Genomic DNA, 22832 nt, shown 5'->3' on the forward strand with positions numbered 1-22832 from the left:
AAGGAGTTCCACAGGTTGACTGTGCGTTGTATGAAGAAATACTTCCTATTGTTTGTTTTAAACCTGCTGCCTATTAATTTCATTGGGTGACCCCTAGCTCTTGTGTTATGAGAAGGAGTAAATAACACTTCCTTATCTACTTTCTCCACACCATTCATGATTTTTTAGACCTCAATCATATCCCCCCTTAGTTGTCTCTTTTCCAAGCTGAAAAGTCCCAGTCTTATTAATCTCTTCTCATATGGAAGCTGTTCCATACCCTAATAATTTTTGTTGCCCTTTTCTGAAACTTTTCCAGTTCCAATATATCTTTTTTGAGATGGGGCGACCATATACATGCAGTATTCAATAGATAGGCATACCATGGATTTGTATAGAGGCAATATGATATTTTCTGTCTTATTATCTATCCCTTTCTTAATGATTCCCAACATTCTGTTCGCATTTTTGACCGTCACTGCACATTGAGTGGATGTTTTCAGAGAACTATCCACAATGACTCCAAGATCTCGTTCTTGAGTGGTAACAGCTAATTTAGACCCCATCGTTGTATATATATAGTTTAGATTATGTTTTCCAATGTGCATTACTTTGCATTTATCAACACTGAATTTCATCTGCCATTTTGTTGCCCAGTCACCCAGTTCTGAGAGATCCTTTTGTAGCTCTTTGCAGTCTGCCTGGGACTTAATGATCTTGAGTAGTTTTGTATCATCTGCAAATTTTGCTACCTCACCATTTACCCCTTTTTCCAGATCATTTATGAATATGCAGAATAGGACTGGTCCTAGTACAAACCCCTGGGGGACACCACTATTTACCTCTCTCCATTCTGAAAACTGACCATTTATTCCTACCCTTTGTTTCCTATCTTTTAACCAGTTACCAATCCATGAGAGAACCTTCCCTCTTATCCCATGACCGTTTACTTTGCTTAAAAGTCTTTGGTGATGGACCTTATCAAAGGCTTTCTGAAAATCTAAATATACTATATCCACTGGATCCCCCTTGTCCACATGCTTGTTGACCCCCTCAAAAAATTGTAGGAGATTGGTGAGGTATGATTTCCCTTTACAAAAAACATGTTGACTATTCCCCAACAAATTATGCTCATCTAAGTGTCTGACAATTCTGTTCTTTACTATAGTTTCAACCAGTTTGCCCGGTACTGAAGTCAGGCCTGTAATTGCCAGGGTCACCTCTGGAGACCTTTTTAAAAATTGGCATCACATTAGCTATCCTCCAGTCATTTGGTACAGAAGCTGATTTAAATGATAGGTTACAGACTACAGTAAGTAGTTCTGCAATTTCACATCTGAGTTCCTTCAGAACTCTTGGGTGAATATCATCTTGTCCTGGTGACTTATTACTGTTTAGTTTATCAATTTGTTCCAAAACCTCCTCTAATGACACCTCAATCTGGGACAGTTCCTCAGATTTGTCACCTAAAAAGAATGGCTCAGGTTTGGGAATCTCCCTCACATCCTCAACCGTGAAAACCGATGCAAACAATTCATTTAGTTTCTCTGCACTGGCCTTATCTTCCTTGAGTGCTCCTTTAGCATCTTGATCATTCATTGGCCCCACTGGCTTCCTGTTTCTGATGTACTAAAAAAAATTTGCTATTACTTTTTGAGTCTTTGACTAGCTGTTCTTCAAATTCTTTTTTGGCCTTCCTAATTGTATTTTTACACTTCATTTGCCAGAGTTTATGCTCCTTTCTGTTTTCCTCACTAGGATTTAATTTCCACTTTTTAAAGGATGCCTTTTTGCCTCTCACTGCTTCTTTTACTTTGTTGTTTAGCCATGGTGGCTCTTTTTTGGTTCTCTATGTTTTTTAATTTGAGGTATACATTTAATTTAAGCCTCTATTATGGTGTCTTTAAAAAGTTTCCATGCAGCGTGCAGGGATTTTACTTTTGGCACTATAACCTTTAATTTTTGTTTTACTAAATTCCTCATTTTTGTGTAGTTCCCCTTTCTGAAATTAAATGCTACAGTTTTGGGCTCCTGTGGTGTTTTCCCCGTCACAGGGATGTTAAATTTAATCATATTATGGTCACTATTACCAATCGGTCCAGCTATATTCACCTCTTGGACCTGATCCTGTGTTCCACTTTGGACTAAATCAAGAATTGCCTCTCCTCTTGTGGGTTCCAGGACTAGCTGCTCCAAGAAGCAGTCATTTAAGGTGTCAAGAAACTTTATCTCTGCATCCTGTCCTGAGGTGATCTGTATCCAGTCAGTATGGGGATAGTTGAAATCCCCCATTATTATTGAGTTTTTTATTTTAATAGCCATTCTAATCTCCCTGAGTGTTTCACAGTCACTATCATCATAGAATCATAGAATCTCAAGATTGGAAAGGACCTCAGGAGGTATCTAGTCCAACCCCCTGCTCAAAGCAGGACCAATCCCACTTTTTGCCCCAAATCCCTAAATGGCCCCCTCAGGAACTGAACTCACAAGCCTGGGTTTAGCAGGCCAATGCTCAAGCCACTGAGCTATTTCCCCCCCCGGTCAGGTGGTCAGTAATATATCCCTACTGCTATATTCTTATTATTAAAGCATGGAATTACTATCCATAGAGATTCTATGGTACAGTTTGGGTCATTTAAGATTTTTACTTCATTTGATTCTACACTTTCATTCACATATAGTGCCACTCCCCCACCAGCACGACCCGTTCTGTCCTTCTGATGTATTTTGTACCCTGGTATTACTGTGTCCCATTGATTATCCTCATTCCACCAAGTTTCTATGATGCCTATTATATCAATATCTTCATTTAATATGAGGCACTCATCTTTGTTGTTGCTTAACATTGGGTGAATGAACATTTCTTTCCTCTGATCAGCCCCAGTCTGACACCCCAGCCCTGACCAACCAGATATACAACCTGACAGTAAAAAATATCCAGATTCTCCTCACTCACAATTGCAAAACTCACTCACCTCCCACTCACAGCAAAAGGAGAAAGGTCCTGACCTCCCTTCTCTGAATGGGGAAATCACTGACCCTTCCCCTTCCAAACTGCAGAAGCCAACTTACCCTTTTCCTCCTTGAGTTGGGCTGCAAAAGAAAAACAAAAGGAACACTTTTCAATATATGTACTTCATTGCTTTCAAATTAGGGGCCCAGTACTGTTCCCAGTGTAGCCAATGGAAGATGACACTGAATTCAATGAAGGAAGGCTCGTGTCTTGGAATAAGTGGTGCTCAATTTTTCTGACACCCCCACTCTGCCCCTATGTGATTCTGTACTTAAATGGAACCTTAATTTCTTCATGAATTTGTTCTGTGAAAGAGGCACAGGGTCAGCACATGTTACATGAAGGGGTACATTTTTCCCACGTATCTGAGTGTAAAGGACATAAAGCAGGTGCAGACTTACTCATTTGCTTCTGAACATGAACTGTTACAATGACCTCAAAATGCTTATTTTTCAAACCAAGAAAAAATTGTACTTTATTTTTTCTGCCAAAACTTTCATGACATTATCTGGTACGTGACACTAAATATGCAGGGGTTGGGAGCAACTGGGAAAAGTAGAATCAAAGAGGTGGGTTTTGAATGTAGTTGGGAAACCTGAGAAGTTTGGTTTCAGAGTAACAGCCGTGTTAGTCTGTATTCGTAAAAAGAAAAGGAGTACTTGTGGCACCTTAGAGACTAACCAGTTTATTTGAGCATGAGCTTTCGTGAGCTACAGCTCACTTCATCGGATGCATAGCATATCGTGGAAACTGCAGAAGACATTATATACACACAGAGACCATGAAACAAAACTTCCTCCCACCCCACTCTCCTGCTGGTAACAGCTTATCTAAAGTGATCATCAAGTAGGGCCATTTCCAGCACAAATCCAGGTTTTCTCACCCTTCCCCCCCCCCACCCCCCCACCCCCACACACACACACATACAAACTCACTCTCCTGCTGGTAATAGCCCATCCCTCTTTGAAACCTCTCTTTATAATGCGCATGATAATCAAGGTGGGTCATTTCCAGCACTAATCCAGGTTTTCTCACCCCCCCACAACCACCCCCCCCTCCAAAAACCACACACACAAACTCACTCTCCTGCTGGCAATAGCTCATCCACACTGACCACTCTCCTTACAATGTGCACAGCAATCAAGGTGGGCCATTTCCAGCATAAATCCAAGTTTAACCAGAACTTCTTGGGGGGGGGTTGTAGGAAAAAAACAAGGGGAGATAGGCTACCTTGCATAATGACTTAGCCACTCCCAGTCTCTATTCAAGCCCAAATTAATAGTATCCAATTTGCAAATGAATTCCAATTCAGCAGTTTTGGACCATTCTGGTTTTGTGCAGGATTGAGTTCTGTAGTCTGAATCCAGCTTCCACGCAGTTTAATGTTCTGTCTCACAAGCCTCCCCCTATTGGCTCACGTTGCTCAGGGGTGTGGATTTTTCATACCCCTGTGTGACATAGGTATACTGACATAGATCTGTAGTGTAGACCTAACCTAAGTTTCCTGGAAAGTTAACTGGACTTTCTCCAAAGTATCTAAGGACTTGTCTGCATGGGGAAACTCAAGAAAGTTAATCTGAATCAACTATTCAAATTTATTAGTTAAACCACAGTAAACACATGTTTTTCAGAAATTATTCAGAATTAAAGTGGCCTTAATTTGATTTAGCTTAGTTCACAAATTGAATTCAGGCAATTTAAAATCTGAATAAGGATGTCCACACAGGGGCTTAATGAAATTTAACTAATCCACTTTACATTCAAACTTCAGTTAAGTCGAATTAATTTTCCAGAATGCTTCTGTGTAGACAACAACTCAGTAACTTTTGAAAATGGGACTCAAGATCCTAAATCATTTTACCTCATGGAATAAAATGTATTTTTTTCAACCTCACCGTGGAAAGAAAAAACATCTTTTCTCTGTTGTAAACAAATTATTATTATTGTAATAATAAACTCTCACAAAGTTCTTGAGGTCCCTTCCAGCCCTACATTTCTTTTATTCTATGTTGTTATGGCTGAAGGTTCTCCTGTTCTTAGGATACTAACAAACTCTGTTGTAAAATTAACATTGCTTCAAATAGGCGTATTAAAAAGTAGTTTAAATTACACTCTAACATCACTTTAATTTTTAGAAGATAGATTTAACAATACAGCTCCAAGAACTGGCATTTTAAAGGCAAATAAAGGGAAGAGTGATTATTATTGGTATGTCTGCTAACAACAGACAGTTTGAAATCAGGAAACTGATCTCACAGTGACATGCATTAGACCATCTAATACAGGCGTGGACAAACTTTTTGGCCTGAGGGCCACATCGGGGTTGCAAAATTGTATGGAGGGCAGGGTAGGGAAGGCTGTGCCTCCCCAAACAGCTGGCCCCGCCCCCTATCTGACCCCCACCCACTTCCTGCCCCCCTCAGAAACCCCAACCCATCCAACACCCCCCCGCTCCTTGTCCCCTGACCACCCCCTCCAGAGACCCACCCATCCCTAACCACCCCCCTGCTCCTTGTCCCCATGACAGCCCCCTCCTGAGACCCCCCACCCTAACTGCCTCCCAGACTCCTCCCCCTACCCCCGACCCCTATCATTGCACAGCCCCACTCCCTGACAGACCCCCGGGTCTCCCTGCCCCTTATCATAGAATCATAGAACATCAGGGTCGGAAGGGACCTCAGGAGGTATCTAGTCCAACCCCCTGCTCAAAGCAGGACCAACCCCAACTCCCCAGATCCCTGAATGGCCCCCTCAAGGATTGAACTCACAACCCTGGGTTTAGGGGGCCAATGCTCAAACCACTGAGCTATCCCTCCCCGCTATAGATAACCCCCACCCCGCTCCCCAACCCCTTACAGGGCCACTCAGAGCAGCGTGTCTGGCGGCCGCGTGGCCCACCGGAGCCAGACGTGCTGCCCGCTGGAGCTCGCAGCCCCGTCCCCTTACCAGGCCGCTCAGAGCGGCAGGAACTCAGGCCCCCCGGAGCCCGCCAGGCAGGAGCGGCGGGCCAGAGTGCTGCCCGCGTGGCGGCGTGGCTCCAGGGGAGGGGGGACAGTAGGGAAGGGGCCGGGTGGAGCCTCCCCGGCCGGGAGCTCAGGGGCCAGACAGGAAGGGCCCCCGGGCAGAGTGTGGCCCGCGGGCCATAGTTTGCCCATCCCTGATCTAATAGCTACCCAATGGAAAAAGTGGAAATGCCACCATTTAGGAGTTTTAAAACAATAAAATAATAATAAAATAAAAGGTTTCAGAGTAACAGCCGTGTTAGTCTGCATTTGCAAAAAGAAAAGGAGTACTTGTGGCCCCTTAGAGACTAACCAATTTATTTGAGCATAAGCTTTCGTGAGCTACAGCTCACTTCATCGGATGCATACTGTGGAAAGTACAGAAGACGTTTTTATACATACAAACCATGAAAAAATGGGTGATTATCACTACAAAAGGTTTTCTCTCCCCCCATCCCACTCTCCTGCTGGTAATAGCTTATGTAAAGTGATCACTCTCCTTACAATGTGTATGATAATCAAGGTGGGCCATTTCCAGCACAAATCCAGGTTATCTCCCCCTCCCCCCCCAACAAACACTCTCCTGTTAGTAATAGCTTATCGAAAGTGATCACTCTCCTTACAATGTGTATGATAATCAAGGTGGGCCATTTCCAGCACAAATCCAGGGTTTAACAAGAACGTCTGAGGAGGGGGGGGGGCGGGTGGTTAACCTATCCAACTATACTCTTAGCCCAGCAGAAGCAGCTGTCCTATCTCGGGGCCTCTCCTTCTGCCCCTCCACCCCCACGAACATGATACAGTTCTGTGGTGACCTAGAATCCTATTTTTGAAGTCTCCAACTCAAAGTTGGATACAATTAACTTAGGCTTGAATAGAGACTGGGAGTGGCTAAGTCATTATGCAAGGTAACCTATTTCCCCTTGTTTTTTCCTACCCCCTCACCCCCTTCCTCAGACGTTCTTGTTAAACCCTGGATTTGTGCTGGAAATGGCCCACCTTGATTATCATACACATTGTAAGGAGAGTCATCACTTTAGATAAGCTATTACCAACAGGAGAGTGGGTTTGTGTGTGTGTTTGGGGGGAGGGGTTGTGGGGAGAAAACCTGGATTTGTGCTGGAAATGGCCCACCTTGATTATCATACACATTGTAAGGAGAGTGATCACTTTAGATAAGCTATTACCAGCAGGAGAGTGGGGTGGGGGAAGAGAAAACCTTTTGTAGTGATAATCACCCATTTTTTCATGGTTTATGTGTATAAAAACGTCTTCTGTACTTTCCACAGTATGCATCCGATGAAGTGAGCTGTAGCTCACGAAAGCTTATGCTCAAATAAATTTGTTAGTCTCTAAGGTGCCACAAGTACTCCTTTTCTTTTTTTAATAAAATAAAATGTGCCGCGGAGAAGGGACAAGCCTGCGCTGGCTCCTGGGGAGACAGAATAATAGAATTTTGTTAAATCTGCTTTCTCCAATTCTAGGCTTTTCTTACCGATAACCAAGATGTCAATGATGATCTCTCTGTGAAATGAGTTGGCTGTGGCAGAACATACGTATTTCCCTTCATCTTCCACCTGAATATTGTTCAGTTTCAGAGAAATATTTCCTTTCCCAAACTCCTTTCCTTTAAAAACTTCTGCCTTTTTTCCATATTCTTTCCTGCGCCATTCTCTGCTGTTGACTCCATTTGGAGACAAATAACCCATTGCGCATTTGTCATCATGTGGATAAGAATTAACCAGGGGGCTGCTTTCATCATAGAGGTAGAAATAGATTGTCTTATCCTTTCCAGGTCCAACTTTCCTCCATTGCAGCTCCATGCTAGGGGGCAGATGTTTCGTAATCAGCCGGCAGGGCAGAATGGCGTTTTCTCCAATTCCAGCGGTAACGACGTCATGTTCTGCCTCCACATCAAAGAAACCTGAAAAATGTTCAGGGGGCTATATTTGCACCAGCAGCACATAATGCCTCATATTAATATGCAAGAGAGAGCGTGAAAAAGAGGCAGCCCTAATTCTCCTCTTATTTATGCTGTTTTTACAATAGTGTAAATTCATTAGCTTTAGGGGGTCACTCCTAATATACACACAGATAAGTGAAAAGAGAATCGGAGCTCTACTGTCTTTTACATCTGCGGTGATCTCAAGAGTAGTATTTGAAAAGAAATGCTGAGTGGTACAGGTCTTCACGATGCTGCACCAAAGGCTTGTCTACACAGTGGGGTAATGGGCACGACGGAAGTGTGACGAATAAAGTGCACCGATGCGTTGTGCATTAATTGGTCTGTGTAGACCTTGATGATGCACACTAAAAGTTCCCTAGTGTGATTTACCATATTACTGTTTCAAACAATAATACGGTAAAGCACACCAGGGAAACTTTAGTGAGTACCAGCTGGATGTCTACATGGATGAATTAACGTGCAACCCATTAATGCACTTTAGAAATCACACCCCAATAATGCGTGTTGGTGCTCCATGTAGGCAAGCCTTGAATGACATGGTTGGCCACAAGGCAGGTGCGTTTAGCCCGATTTCGTAAGTAACAGCAGGAATATTTGCTTTGACAGTACTGCATCTCTTACCTGAAATTGCAATAACTTTTTTGCGGTGCCTCTTCAGCAAGGGGTTTCTTATAGTGCATAAGATAGTGTCAGAAGCAATATCTGCTACCCTGAGCGTACTGTGGATTTGATACAGATCTGTCACATCTTTTTGGATTCTTGTTTCAGCCATAGCAGTTATGTTTTGTCCTGTGCTGTCAGTCCAGCGTACTTCAGGTTGTGGGTACCACCCTTGGGACGTACACCTCAGAGTGACTGAATTATTCTGCTGATGGTCTATCGTTAGACGAGGTGCAGAGCCAAAACCTAGAGTGAAAACCAATTTCAGAAAATGTTAAACAGGCTGAAGAACTAGCTAACAAACCAAACAAAGAGTGCTAATGATGAATGATCACCACTATCATTACAGCCGCCATGTCCTATTGAATCTACGCTGAACTATAATTTTGCATTTCCAGGTATCTTAAATTCATACAGAGAGATTTCCACCTCAAGAGATCACCAAACACTTCACAAGCTGAATGTAGACATGACGACATTGTATGTATGCGACAGCTTCACTTTTGGGATGGTAGCAGATCAGTAAGGAAACAGTGTTTTCAGAAAAGGGGAGAGCTACTTTGTGCTCCCCATATTTTAGGCTCATTCAGGGACTCGCTCGGGCCCATTGTAAGTCAGAGCAGCCTTAGGGCTATTCTAACTTACACTTTGCTTCCCATGGTCCCCTATGAGCCCTGGGAAGCAGAGCATAGCCAAAGCAGTGAGCTCCAGCCATACCCCTACGAGCCCTTAGCCTGCTCCCTTTCTCCCACAACCCTGACATGCCTCTTACCCCACGTCCGGAAGCAAGGCCACCACAGAGCCCTTACATCAGCTCTACACTGGCCAAGGAGAACCTTCTCTGTACAAGGGGTAATGTCAGTGGTTCATTTCCATGTAAAAGGGCCTTCGGGTAACTGAGAATCAGATGCAGTGTGTACAAACCACAGGTGGACAGTGACCTCACCGCTCTGCAGGACTCTGTAATGTACTGCCTGGGTGCATGTGCGTGTGACGGGAGGTAATGGCCCAGCTTTGCCCCTGCGCTTTATTCATTTTATCGCTGTTGTACAACAGCAGCACACACAAGGCAGGGGAATGAGGATTGCACACGCCACTAGCAAAAAGCCAGAGAAAACTGTACATGAGGTATCCATGTTGTGTGCATACACTGGGTATAATTTGAATACACTGTGCGAGATGGACACCAAAATGTTGAATCTTCTCTGACTCCCAGTCCATCACTTCCCCTGCCCACCTCCCATAATGTGGCACACAAGTGGGTGTTTCTCCTTCCCCTGCCAGCTGATGAACCTCCCTGTTGGGAGGAAAGGATGAAATGGAAATGCAGCTGCTACACACAGTGCAAGGCAATGGAGAATCAGCACCACTGTGATCAGTGCAGCATTGTTCCCTGCCAGCAACACTCTTCTATCAACATCTCCATGCTTACCTGCAACAGTCACCTGGGCGATAGCTTCTTGATAGACACCATCGCTTGTCACCGCACACACGTGCTGACCACTATCTTCTACTTGCCCTGGAAAGAGCTTCATGCTAACCACTCCATTCTCATATCGTCCTTTGATCCTGTGCCGGTCCCCAGCCCGGCCCAGCTCAGTCCCTTTTTCTGTGCTATTGTAAAAATATAATGTCGTATTTTTGCTCCTTTCCCATTTATACCAATGCACTTGAACGTTAGCGGGGTTGTGGCCTCTGAGATTGCAGGACAACATCACAGCTTGTCCAGCGAAGGCAATTGGAGGATCAACATGCACAGTGACAGTAAAATCACCTGCAAGAAAGGAAATAAATCATGATCACTGATTTTCTTCAAAAGCTTGACATTGGTGTAGAGAGAACAAAATAAAAACTAGATGCAATTTCTGAGACACAACAGCAGTGCTATGTTTCCTGGGAGAAACTCACCCCATCTAACCTAATTACCCCCCTTCAGAATGGCGGGCGTGTTTGACGTCCTCACTGGTAGCTCAGCTATACACATATTTGAGCACGAGGTGGTACAGACTGAACTTCTCTTGGGTAGGTGCAGGATGCATAGTCCCTCCTGAAACTCCAGTCAGAGCAGGGGCCAGTGGAGGGGCACACAATGGGGGCGGGTCAGATAATTAAAGTTTATAAGCATTAAAACACAAACTGTCAACCGCATATATAAAAATTTTAGGGTTAAGTCAAACTAATTTCTTACTTTGCATCTCTGAATATTTTAATTAGCAGCAATGGAAATATTTTTTTATCCGTTTGTGTGCGTACCATGAAATCGACATTTTATCAACATTTACTGATAAAAATCTAAGCCTACTTATGCTCCTGCTTTCTGCCCAACCCTTTTGGGTGGTTTATGCCTCTGTAAGAAGTAGGAGGGAGAAGTCCCTGAGCATAGGAAAAGCAACTGTAGTCTTCAAGGTGACCCCCCAGCCTGTAGAGTCTTGTTGGGAAAAGAGAGGGTTACTCCCCTTGTGCAGTAACTGAGGTTCTTCGAGATGTGTGTCCCTGTGGGTGCTCCACTTTAGGTGTTCGTGCGCCCCTGCGCTTGTAGTTAGAGACTTTTGGTAGCAGTGCCCAGTTCGGTCGCACATGTGTGGTCCCTGCAGGCAGTTAACCGACGCTGTGCGACCAACCCCAACTCCATTCCTTCTCTACTGCAGAAACTAATAAGGAAACTCCAAAGTAGAGGGGAGGAGGGAGGGTAGTGGAGCACCCACAGGGACACACATCTCGAAGAACCTCAGTTACTGCACAAGGTGAGTAACCCTCTCTTCTTCTTCGAGTGCTGTCCCTGTGGGTGCTCCACTTTAGTTGACTTCAGAGCAGTGCCCTCCGATGGAAGGAGGGGCTTCGGAGTTGAAGTCGTGAACTCCGATACTACAGAGCATCCGAAGGAGGTATCAGATGTTGTCTGTTGCTCCAAGCCATAGTGCTGTCTAAAGGTATGTTCTGAGGCCCAGGTAGCAACTCTACAAATGTCCATGATAGGTACATTGTGCAGGGAAGCCATGGAGGCTGATAAGGCTCTAGTGGGATGTGAGCAAATCCCCATGAGGGATTGGCAGTCGCACTGATGATAGCTGAGTTTTGCGCGATTATGGATCTACGTGAAAAGTCTTTGTTTAGAGATGGTGCTCCTTTTGGAGCATTCAGCGATAGATAGAAACAGTCTGGGGGATTTATGGGATGCTTTAGTCCTGTCTATGTAAGAAGCCAATGCCCTCTGAACATCAAGATTATGAAGTGTGTAATGTGTTCTATCTGTGTGGGTTTAGGGGTGTGGTCTGAGGGAGGCTTTATCCTCAAAGAAGAGTATGTATGGGGGTTCCACCATGAAAGCCCACAGTGCTCCCACATGTCTGACAGATGTCATTGCCATAAGAAATGCTACTTTCATAGAACGGTGTAGCAGTGATTATGTTGTCACGGGTTCAAACGGGGAAGAGGTGATGATCCAAAGGACCAGGCTCAGGTCCCATGGTGTAGTAGGCTTATGTAGTTCAGGGTAGGCATTATTGAATCCTCTGAGGAAACATTGGGCCAGTAGATAGGTAAAGACGAGATGGCAAACCACTTTGTGATGGAATGTTCTGATGGTAGGTAGATGGACTTTTATTGAGCTCATGGATAGGTCTGACCCTTTGAGTTCTAATAGGTAATGCAGTATAGAGGGTAATATCCCTGGGATGGAAGTCATCCATTTTAGTTGGCACCAGGCCTTAACTCATCTCCCCTTCAGGGTGTATGGGTGACAGTTCATTTCTGTTCAACTGTGTAACAGTATATTTTGTATCTCCTCTGAACAGGTCAGCTCAGGGTTTGTGAGCCATGGAGGAGCCATGCTCTGAGATGGAGTTTCTGCAGATGCAGGACACTGCCTGAGTCCTGGGACAGTGGGTGAGAAAGAACTGGGAGTGCAATTCATGGATGCACGGTCATGCTGAGGGGGTAAGGATACCATGGTTTAGTGAGACCATGATAGTAGAATTACTGTGGCCCATACCGCCCATCCAGCCTGATCTTTGGATCACTCGGTTCAAGAGAGGAATAGGAGTGATCTTGTGGATCGCTCGGTTCAAGAGAGGAATAGGAGGGAAGGCACAGAGAAGGGGACCGTTCCACTCTAGGAGAAATGCATCGCCTAATGACTGCACACGGAGACCTGCACTGGAACAAAAACAAGGGTGTTTGGTATTTTGTCCAGTTGTAAAAAGGTCTACTGTGGGGAACCCCCAGTGTTGAAACACATGCAGGAGTACTGTGTTGTCGAGCTCCCTTCGCGGTCCTGAGAAATTTGTCTGGTGAGGGTATCTGCTGTGGTAGTGTGGATATTGTGTCTGATGCACCATCGTCAGGGTTTTATGACTTGCACAAAGAGGTACTGTGAGTGTGCTCCCCCTTGTCCATATATATAATACATACAAGCTAAGGCTTCAAATAGCCTTGTCCTTGATGAGTGGCAGGAATTGGGAGCAAGCCTTGCGGACAGCTTTAAGTTCCAATAGGTTTCTATGTTGAAGGGATTCCTCAGGGGACCAGCAGCCCTATATGGAATGTGGGTGCAGGTGTGCTCCATATCCCAGGAGTGAGGCATTTTGTGGTCTGCATGAAGGGTGCCCCTGTGCATACGTTGGTCAGTTTTGCCCACCAGAGGAGGGGGTCCTTTATTTTGCCCGATATCGTGGGGTGCTTGTTTATACTGTGCCTGTGTGGAACAAAGCCGATACGTAGCCTTCCTTGTAGGCAACGGATGTTCAATCTGGTGTGTCTGACAGCAAATGTTGTGGATTCCATGTGGTCAAGGAGTTGGGGGCAAGTCCTGGCAGATACCTGTGGGCTATTTCATGCAGTGGGTATGAGGCTGGTGAGAGTGAGAGAACATTGTCTCGGCAGTGAGGCTATAGCCTCGATAGAGTTGAGGTGGGCCCCAATGAAGTCCAGCTCTTGCACTGTTGTTAGAGTGGGCTTGTCGTTATTTATTAGGAAGCCCAGATTCGTGAAGAGGGTTACCACCTGTCCGGTGGCTTGCAATGCTCTCTGCTGGGTTGACGCTTTTAGCAGGCAGTCACTTATAGTGTATAGTGTGACCGTCTTGAATCATTGTGTTTCTGACAAACTTGTTGAATTATCGGAGGTCAAGTATTTGTGTCCATCCACTGGAGTTCTTGTTCAGGGAGGCTGATGGTTGGGATGCAGCGACTTGAGAAGTAGATTGTTGTCCCCTCAGGGCCTGTGTCTGCGACCCTGTGAGTCAAATCACCACTGCTGTTGTGAATACATTGGCCAGTGGTATCATTGGGATGTAAAGTAATTCCTCTGTTTCCTCTTGGGTTTAGGGTTATAGGTTCGCAAGCATCGGAGAGTCGCTTGTGAGTCCGTGAGTGAGTGGAGTGAGTCATCTATCTTTTTGGCGAATAATTTGGGCTGGCATGTCTTCCACTGTGGATTGCACCTCTTTGGGGAAGTCAGAAAGACAGAGCCACAAGGCCCTTCTCATTACAATCACCCTCGACACAGAAGTTGCAGCCCTGTCCTCAGAATCAAGTGCTGCAAATTGTTCTCCCTTGTCCTTGGCAATAAAATTAATCAATTCTGAGATTTTTGAGTAGTTTGTATAGTTGTATTTCATTAGTAATGTCCCATAGTTGACTATGCGGAAGTGAGGTGTAGCCAAGGAGTAAGCCTTATTGCCAAAACTGATCAAGTCTTTTCCAGTCCTTATCATGAGTTGTGTTTCTGGGCTGTTGTCGCATGCCACGTCGCTGGACTGCATCTATCACGAAGAAATTAGATGTTGGATGCAAAGTCCACGCCCTTTGTTGGTACACACCTCCTGCCGGACCTCCCGCTGGAGGGGCAGCCACAGGGGTCCACAGAATGACCCTTACAGGGTCCATCAGTGTCTCATTCATGTGAAGGGCAATTTTTTTTAAACGAAGCGGATGTATACAAAAAGCCCACTAGCCCATGCTGTATCATGGGGACCTCCTCAAGGGAGATGTCCAGAGAGGGCCACCCTCTCAAATAAGCCATGGAACTGTTTGATATCATCCCCTATATTGGGGGAGGAGGCATAAAGGTGTCCTCTGTGGACAATGATGGCAAGTGGATAGGTGATGTCCCCTGCAGGAGCAGGGTTTCTTCCTCCTCTTCCTCTGGTACCACTGAGGGTACTGGTACAGAAGCTGTGGGGAATTACTGTGTGCTGGGTCTGACCATGGCAGGCAGTCCCCCCTTGTGGGGGGCATATGACCCATGGATTCCAGTATGTCCATTGGAATGGGAGTGGCACACGGGTCCCCATACCACTGTAAGGAGAGACTCCTGGGCTGACTGGCTCCTGATGGATAGAAGCCGGTGGGGAAATAGCTCCCTTTCTTCCTCATCTTCCTCCTTCAGATAAGGAGTGAGACAACGAGTGGTGTTGGGGACGCAGGGAGACTCGGTGCCCAGGGTATCATTCTCGTATCCGTACTGCGGATAGGGGGATCGGGGCAGAGCCGAAGACCAGAGCCCTCTGTCTGAGGAACTGCTGCTGTGCTGGTTTGACCGGCCCCTGGGGCTGCCTCCTGGTCCGTGCCAGGGCTGCAGAGGGGAAGGCGGGGCTGCTGGCTGCGCCTCTGTGCGTGTTGGGTGCGCCCTTGAAGAAGCCGCCTTTTGTAGTGGCCCCGCGCCACTGTTTGCAGATTGCGGTGTGGAGGCACGGGGTTTGGTTTCCCCTTAGTGCCTGTGTCGGAGCCAACTCTTGTAGTCTCTGGCTTTCGCGGTGGGTGCCAGGGTTTTCCACCACCTCGGCTCCGGCGCTGACCAGGTGGTGCAGGCCCTGCATGCCTGCCCGCGGAGCGGCTGTAGATTGTGGTGTGGTGGCACAGGGCTCCGACCTCCCCTCCGCTGGCGCCGTCCCCCGCAGTCTCCGTCTGCAGGGGTGCCGGAGCTCTCAGCCACCCCAGCCGGTACTATTATTATCCACGGGACGGCTGTGTTTTATGTTGTTTTGTAATTCCTGTGGCAGAGACCCAGGTGCTTCCTCAAGTGACACCCGGCGGGGCACTCCAATGTGGGGTTGGAGAAAGGACCCCTGTCCAAAGCCGCGGTTGGCGAAGTGCGGGGGGGTCCCAAGCCTCATGCCCCGACGCAGGTCCAAGAGACCTCTCCACTTCGTGCTGTTCTGGCCGTGAGCCTGAAGCAATGCAACGCTTTGTGGCATGCCTGCTTCGCCCAGGCAGCAAACACACTGATCGTGACTGTCAGGGACAGGCACTGCGAGCCTGGAGGCAAGGCGCTGAAAGCCCGGGAAACCGGGCATTCCTGTTGGGGGAGGGACTCTTCTGCTCTCAAAACGGCTGTTTTTCTGAAGTTCCTGGCCGGGAGCTTTTTTGGTTTTTTTTTTAAACCAAGGAGAAAAGAAAAGGGAAAGAAGCTAAGTAGCTGCTAACAAGGAAACTAATCTAGTGTAGACATGATAAATCGATCCCCAAGCGCTCTCCCCGTTGACTCCGGAACTCCACCTCCGCGAGAGGCGGAAGCGGAGTCGACGGGGGAGCAGCAGCGGTCGACTCGCGGCTGTGAGGACGGCCAGGAAGGTCGACCTAAGATACGTCGACTTCAGCGACGCTATTCACACAGCTGAAGTTGCGTAGCTTAGGTTGACCCCCACACCCAGCGTAGACCAGACCTAAGTAACTTACTGTAGCTAATTAACTACAAAGTAGCGAGGCGCTGCTGATTGCTCCGACTCCTAGCCAAGGGCGGTGGAGAAGGAACGGAGCGGGGGTTGGTCGCACAGCGTCGGTTAACGGCCTGCAGCAGCGCGAGGCAGGGACCACGCATGTGCGACCCCAGCAGGCACTGCTACCAAAAGTCTCCAACTACGAGAGCAGGGGAGCACGAACACTTAAAGTGGAGCACCCACAGGGACAGCCCTCGAGGAAGAACTCCCCCCCCAGCCAGGCTGAGTTAGCCTTTCAGCTCCCTAGGGAAACTCAGCCCTTTTCTAATGCTCTGAGCCAACCTAAGTTACGCTAGTTACCTTACAAAGTTTATGTAACTTATGTAACTTACATCCACGTAACTTACATCGACCTAACATGGTGCTCTCCCACTGATATAGTTTCTGCCTCTCATTCAGGTGGATTAATTAAGTCTACCGGAGAGCGCTCGCCTAACGACTTATGACGTCTTCGCCAAACCCATTAAATCAACGCCACTGCATAGATCGCAGGGGTGCCGATTCAGCCCCTAATGTAGACAAGGCCTCAGTCACCACATGGCACCGCTGCTCTGGGTGCTGGTTCAGGGCTGCCTCCTGCTGTCAGTGTGTCTGAGCCCTAGGGTGGGTCCCCTCTACTGGAACCATCTGCAAAAACTCTCTGGAACTCGTACATGAGAAACACACCTAATGTAATGGGCAAAGGCAATTACTCAAAGTGGAACAAAGATGCCTTATCACAATGGAATCAAGTCTGACAGTCCAAAGAGAAAGAGTAAGCAAAAATGCCTCCATTTTCAGCTGAAGTTTTTTGTTTATTTCTGTTTATTTCTGTTTCAGCCACAAAATGTTGGTATTTAAACTTACAACAAAAATTGAAATTTTCTGTGGAAACAATTGACTCCATTAATGAATGAGTTATTCTAACCAGAATCATAGAATCATAGAATATGGTTGGAAGGGACCTCAGGAGGTCATCTAGTCCAACCCCCTGCTCAAAGCAGGACCCATCCCCAATTAAATCATCCCAGCCAGGGCTTTGTCAAGCCTGACCCTAAAAACTTCTAGGGAAGGAGATTCCACCACCTCCCTAGGTAAAGCATTCCAGTGTTTCACCACCCTCCTAGTGAAAAAGTTTTTCCTAATATCCAACCTAAATCTCCCCCACTGCAACTTGAGAACATTACTCCTTGTTCTGTCATCTGCTACCACTGAGAACAGTCTAGGTCCATCCTCTTTTGAACCCCCTTTCAGGTAGTTGAAAGCAGCTATCAAATCCCCCCTCATTCTTCTCTTCCATAGACTAAACAATCCCAGTTCCCTCAGCCTCTTCTCATAAGTCATGTATTCCAGTCCCCTAAACATTTTTGTTGCCCTCCGCTGGACTCTTTCCAACTTTTCCACATCCTTCTTGTAGTGTGGGGCCCAAAACTGGACACAGTACTCCAGATGAGGCCTCACCAATGTCGAATAGAGGGGAACGATCACGTCCCTCGATCTGCTGGCAATGCCCCTACTTATACATCCCAAAATGTCATTGGCCTTCTTGGCAACAAGGGCACACTGTTGACTCATATCCAGCTTCTCGTCCACTGTAACCCCTAGGTCCTTTTCTGCAGAACTGCTGCCGAGCCATTTGGTCCCTAGTCTGTAGCGGTGCATTGGATTCTTCTGTCCTAAGTGCAGGACTCTGCACTTGTCCTTGTTGAACCTCATCAGATTTCTTTTGGTCCAATCCTCCAATTTGTCTAGGTCCCTCTGTATCCTATCCCTTCCCTCCAGCGTATCTACCTCTCCTCCCAGTTTAGTGTCATCTGCAAACTTGCTGAGGGTGCAATCCACACCATCCTCCAGATCATTTATGAAGATATTGAACAAAACCGGCCCCAGGACTGACCCTTGGAGCACTCCACTTGATACCTGCTGCCAACTAGACATGGAGCCACTGATCACCACCCGTTGAGCCCGACAATCTAGTCAACTTTCTACCCACCTTATAGTCCATTCATCCAACCCATACTTCTTTAACTTGCTGGCAAGAATACTGTGGGAGACCGTGTCAAAAGCTTTTCTAAAGTCAAGGAACAACACGTCCACTGCTTTCCCTTCATCCACAGAACCAGTAATCTCGTCATAGAAGGCGATTAGATTAGTCAGGCCTGACCTTCCCTTGGTGAATCCATGCTGACTGTTCCTGATCACTTTCCTCTCGTGTAAGTGCTTCAGGATTGATTCCTTGAGGACCTGCTCCATGATTTTTCCAGGGACTGGGGTGAGGCTGACTGGTCTGTAGTTCCCAGCATCCTCCTTCTTCCCTTTTTTAAAGATGGACACTACATTAGCCTTTTTCCAGTCGTCCGGGACTTCCCCCGATCGCCATGAGTTTTCAAAGATAATGGCCAATGGCTCTGAATCACATCCGCCAACTCCTTTAGCACTCTCAGATGCAACGCATCCGGCCCCATGGACTTGTGCACGTCCAGCTTTTCTAAATAGTCCCGAACCACTTCTTTCTCCACAGGGGGCTGGTCACCTCCTCCCCATGCTGTGCTGCCCAGTGCAGTAGTCTGGGAGCTGACCAGGTTTAACTCTGTTTAGCTTAGTAGCTCTGAAAGTTCACAGGGCACTGTGGAGTGGGTCTCTGCCAACAATTAAAACTACCCTCTAGACTGTGATGTGGGAAAGCACAGGTGCCTAACCTCCAGATTTTTATGCCCTGAACAACGGAAACTCCTCTGTGCCATATTCCCTGTTTATAGCAAAATTGCCCTTCTGCTTTTGCCCTGACCCGTGGGCTGCTCCAAGCCAGAGCAGAAAAGTCTCCCCATGGAAGGCAGCCCCAGAACATTTCATGGTGACAACTGAAACCTCAGCAGGTAAGGAGCAAACAGTTCTCACTAGAGAATGATCGTGCATGGTGGGATGGACAGCAGAGCTAGGGTTACACACACACACACACATATAATCAATGTTTATTTTTAAGCATTTTTTCTATGTTTATCTATTGAAAGTTTCAGAGTTTTGCAGAATTATGGGGTTTGGACTTTTTAAAAAAAATGTGTCAACTTAAAATTTCAGAGTCTCAGGAAATTTGAGGGGACACACACAGAGACGATTATTTAATGACTGTAGATTCTGGGATTCAAAGAGTGAAAGCATATAACCATTAAAACAGAAACTGTCCACAGCATATGTTGAAATGTTAGCCTTCAATCAAACTCTAATACATTCTCAAGCCCCATTTTTGTTGCTTTACCTCTCTGAGTATTTTGATTAGCCGCAATGGAAATACTTTCTCCTCAGTTTGTGTGCATACAGTGAAATTGACATTTATCAACATTTACTGATACCAATAAAATTCTAATCCTTCCAAGCTTAGTTATGGTCCTGCCTTCTGCCTAACCCTTTTGGGTGGCTTGGGCATCTGGAAGAAGCAGGAGAGAGTAGTCCCTGAATGCAGGAAAAGCAATTGTACCTGGCCATTGCCAATCTTTTTGTTACTTTGGAATAGTAACAATCATTCTGTTATTTTAGGCTTCTCCTAACAATATCCACTGGTAGGGTAAATGTCCCATCTAAGCAGCAGTGTCACTGTGCTTTCATCCTGAAATACGGCTCTCTGTACTTTCCAGCAGCTTGAGGAGGGTGACTAATGACTTGTGTTCAGACAAGGAGCTTGTATGCTCACTCCCCACCCCCCTGGTTAATGAAGCAGGGTCACTGAGATTTTACACACATCTGAGATCATGTAAAAACAGCTGAAGAGATAGACAGGCTCCAGAACACAGTGATGTTATTCCCACCACAGTGCCATTAGATCTCCCAAATTTTGTTTGGAAATCCCTCTTTATATTAAGAAAAGGAGTACTTGTGGCACCTTAGAGACTAACAAATTTATTGGAGCATAAGCATGCATCATGGTTTCCTTACACAGTATTTAGATAGGCAGCAATGGATATGTATATATTTATTATCTAATTAGTAGTTAATAAAAAATGGTGTTCTTACCCCAAAGCCATTTCATGACGAAAATAAATGAAGTGCTGGAGAAAACGGTGGAGAATACTTTGATTCCTATGTGCATTGTGAAGTGATTGCAATATAATTCATCTAATTCTCTGCCAATGGAAATTGAAAACATCACAATCTGTAGCATGAGGTGTACACACAACTAGAGCTGGTCAGGAATTCTTCTACAATGTGACTGCATCCGAAAATGCTTATTCATCAAAGCCAAACAGCACACCTGGCCAGGGGAGTCTGGACTTCTGTATCAGAGGACTCCCCAAACTTTGGGGGACTCCCCATACAGCCAAGGGAGTCTCTAGGACGTGGAGCAGCCAGCTGCTCTATTTCATTTTGGGAAAAGTGAATCGAAACCATTTGATTTAAAAAAAAATTTTTTTTTCAGAATTTCCTTTATGTGAGAAATTTCAAACTTTCCAGTTTTTGTTCCAAATCAAAATTAAAACTTTCAGAATTTCAGAATTTACAACAGAATGGAAATTTTGAATTTTGACCAGCTCTATACAAAACTGCATTCATTTTACAAGGCAACTTCTACTTTCCTGAAAAACAAAACACTAAGAAAAAATTATCCTTTGTGGAAATAGACTGAGGGAAGACGAGGTAATTCCTGTGATATTTAGTTAACCCTAGGCACTTTCACCTGTCCGTGGCTGCATGGATAAAATGCAGACCAAGCAGTGGGTGACGTAAACTCAGCACATTCAGTGATTCTATTCTGGGCTATGTGAAATGTGCTGATTTTTCCAGCCAATTTTCTAATAGCAAAATATTCTCACTAAAAAGTGAAACAAAACGCACACAGAACAAACAAATTAGTACTAATCTCCTTCTTTGCTGGATGGGGCTTGTGTAGAGTAGACATGACATGGCATTCACCATTGTGGTCTGTAGAACAAGACTGGGGAATTCGTGCTTCTTTTTTTTATTATTATTTCTGCGGCAGATGTTATGAAGGAATCTATTCTCTGCTGATCTCAAATGAGAACTTTTCACTAACACAAAAATTATTTAAAAGAAAAAATTCAAATTCAAACTCACGATACATTGTCTTGTAGATTCACTGTATTTCTTTTTCCAGCAATGCTGATTCAACTGCTACTCAGATGACAGTCACACACCTTGTAAAGGAGAGACCAGCATAGCAGAAGTAAGGACTGGACGTCTCCGTGAGTGAGCCTGGAAGAATCAGGCCATGTAGTAACAATTTATGTACAGCTACTGCAGTATTTTTCTTCCCAAAGGGCTTCACAAACATACCCAACTCAAATATCAATTGCTTCCTTGTACAAAGGACAGAGTACAACGCTGCTAGAACAGGAATTTAACACTTCATTCACCTGAGACTGCAAGGAGAATTTATGTAGACAAGCCCTGGTTAACAAAATTGTAAGTTATCCAAAACACCAGGGTTAATTCACTCACCATCACAAGAACATCCCACAATATATATCATGTCATGTCCAGAGCCTCAAGCACCAACCCCCGTTGTTGGAGTAGCCTGAACTGGCCTGAGCCTCATGCCTACCCGAGTCACCCAGGCTCAGCCTTAGCTGTCCTGGACCGCTGGCCAGCCCGAGTACTGGCCCAAGCCACCTCTGGCTCCCCTAGCCCCTGGCCCGAGCCCTGAGCTCCAGGCCACTGGCTGGAGCTGAGTCCCCACCGACTTCAGGAGAGAGGGGAAGCAAGGGCAGGGTAGCAGGGCAGAGTGTGGGTGGGGTCATGGCCTGGGTTAGGGGAGGTTTAGCCTCCCCGGGCCTTCAATACCTACCACCCATGCTGCCTGGAGATCCAAATCCAGTAACCCTGAGTAGCTGGTGGGGCTGGTTATGGCTGCTTGCTACCTTTAAACTCTGCCACTGCGTAATTGCTGACAGTGAAGCTGGAGCAGTCATTTCCCAAAGTTATTTGTTAAGTGAGGAGTGAAAAACAAAAGCAGTTTTCTCAGTGAGGGGATGGGTGGGAAGGGAGTAGGTAGGGCTGTGGATTTATTGCTCTGCAAAACTCAAGTAAACAGCCCTGAGGTTCCTTATAAATACCAGCCCAAATCCCATGCACTGCTTTAAAGATGTCTCTGAACAGGATTAGCAGAGCTAGGTGAAAATGTTCAAATGTTTTTTCAATGGAAAACAGGGACAAGTTTGCCATAAGGAAGCATGGGGCGTGGATCACCTGCTAGGGCACCTAATGGATGTCACCTAATCCATTCCCTCCCACTGCAGGGGCAGCAGGTGTGGAGATGTGTTTGTGCAAGATTATTATTTAGAGAGGCTCCCTCATAAAGGACGATAGGAATTCTGAGCTGTGCCCTGAAAACAGAGGGTGAGAACACAATATAGCTGTCTACAGCTGATACTCACTGTTTTGTTGTTTAATGAACTCCAAGATCATTCCACAGTGTCAGAAGTGCTGAATGAGAGACTGCAGTCATTTTGAGGTTAACTCCTGTGTTTGAAACTGAAAGCAGAGTCGCCAGGACCAGATGGTTTT

General features: G+C 45.9%; 1 protein-coding gene across 2 annotated transcripts in view; it reads right to left on the reverse strand.

Moving 5' to 3' along the window:
- Positions 1 to 22748, reverse strand: part of LOC119563584 (butyrophilin subfamily 1 member A1) — an 80961-nt gene extending 58213 nt beyond the window's left edge. For both annotated transcript variants that reach the window (XM_043534643.1, XM_043534642.1), the window contains exons 1-7: positions 22703 to 22748; positions 21464 to 21521; positions 20325 to 20434; positions 10053 to 10394; positions 8582 to 8866; positions 7490 to 7918; positions 3052 to 3072 (exon numbers count right to left, since the gene is read on the reverse strand). In XM_043534643.1, coding sequence (XP_043390578.1) covers positions 3052 to 3072; positions 7490 to 7918; positions 8582 to 8866; positions 10053 to 10394; positions 20325 to 20434; positions 21464 to 21521; positions 22703 to 22733 — 1276 coding nt within the window. In that variant the 5' untranslated portion in view covers positions 22734 to 22748. The remainder of the gene's footprint in view (positions 1 to 3051; positions 3073 to 7489; positions 7919 to 8581; positions 8867 to 10052; positions 10395 to 20324; positions 20435 to 21463; positions 21522 to 22702) is intronic.
- Between the last annotated feature and the right edge of the window lie 84 nt (positions 22749 to 22832).

The sequence above is a fragment of the Chelonia mydas genome, chromosome 23 (genome assembly GCF_015237465.2).
Source record: "Chelonia mydas isolate rCheMyd1 chromosome 23, rCheMyd1.pri.v2, whole genome shotgun sequence".
Taxonomy (NCBI): domain Eukaryota; kingdom Metazoa; phylum Chordata; order Testudines; family Cheloniidae; genus Chelonia; species Chelonia mydas.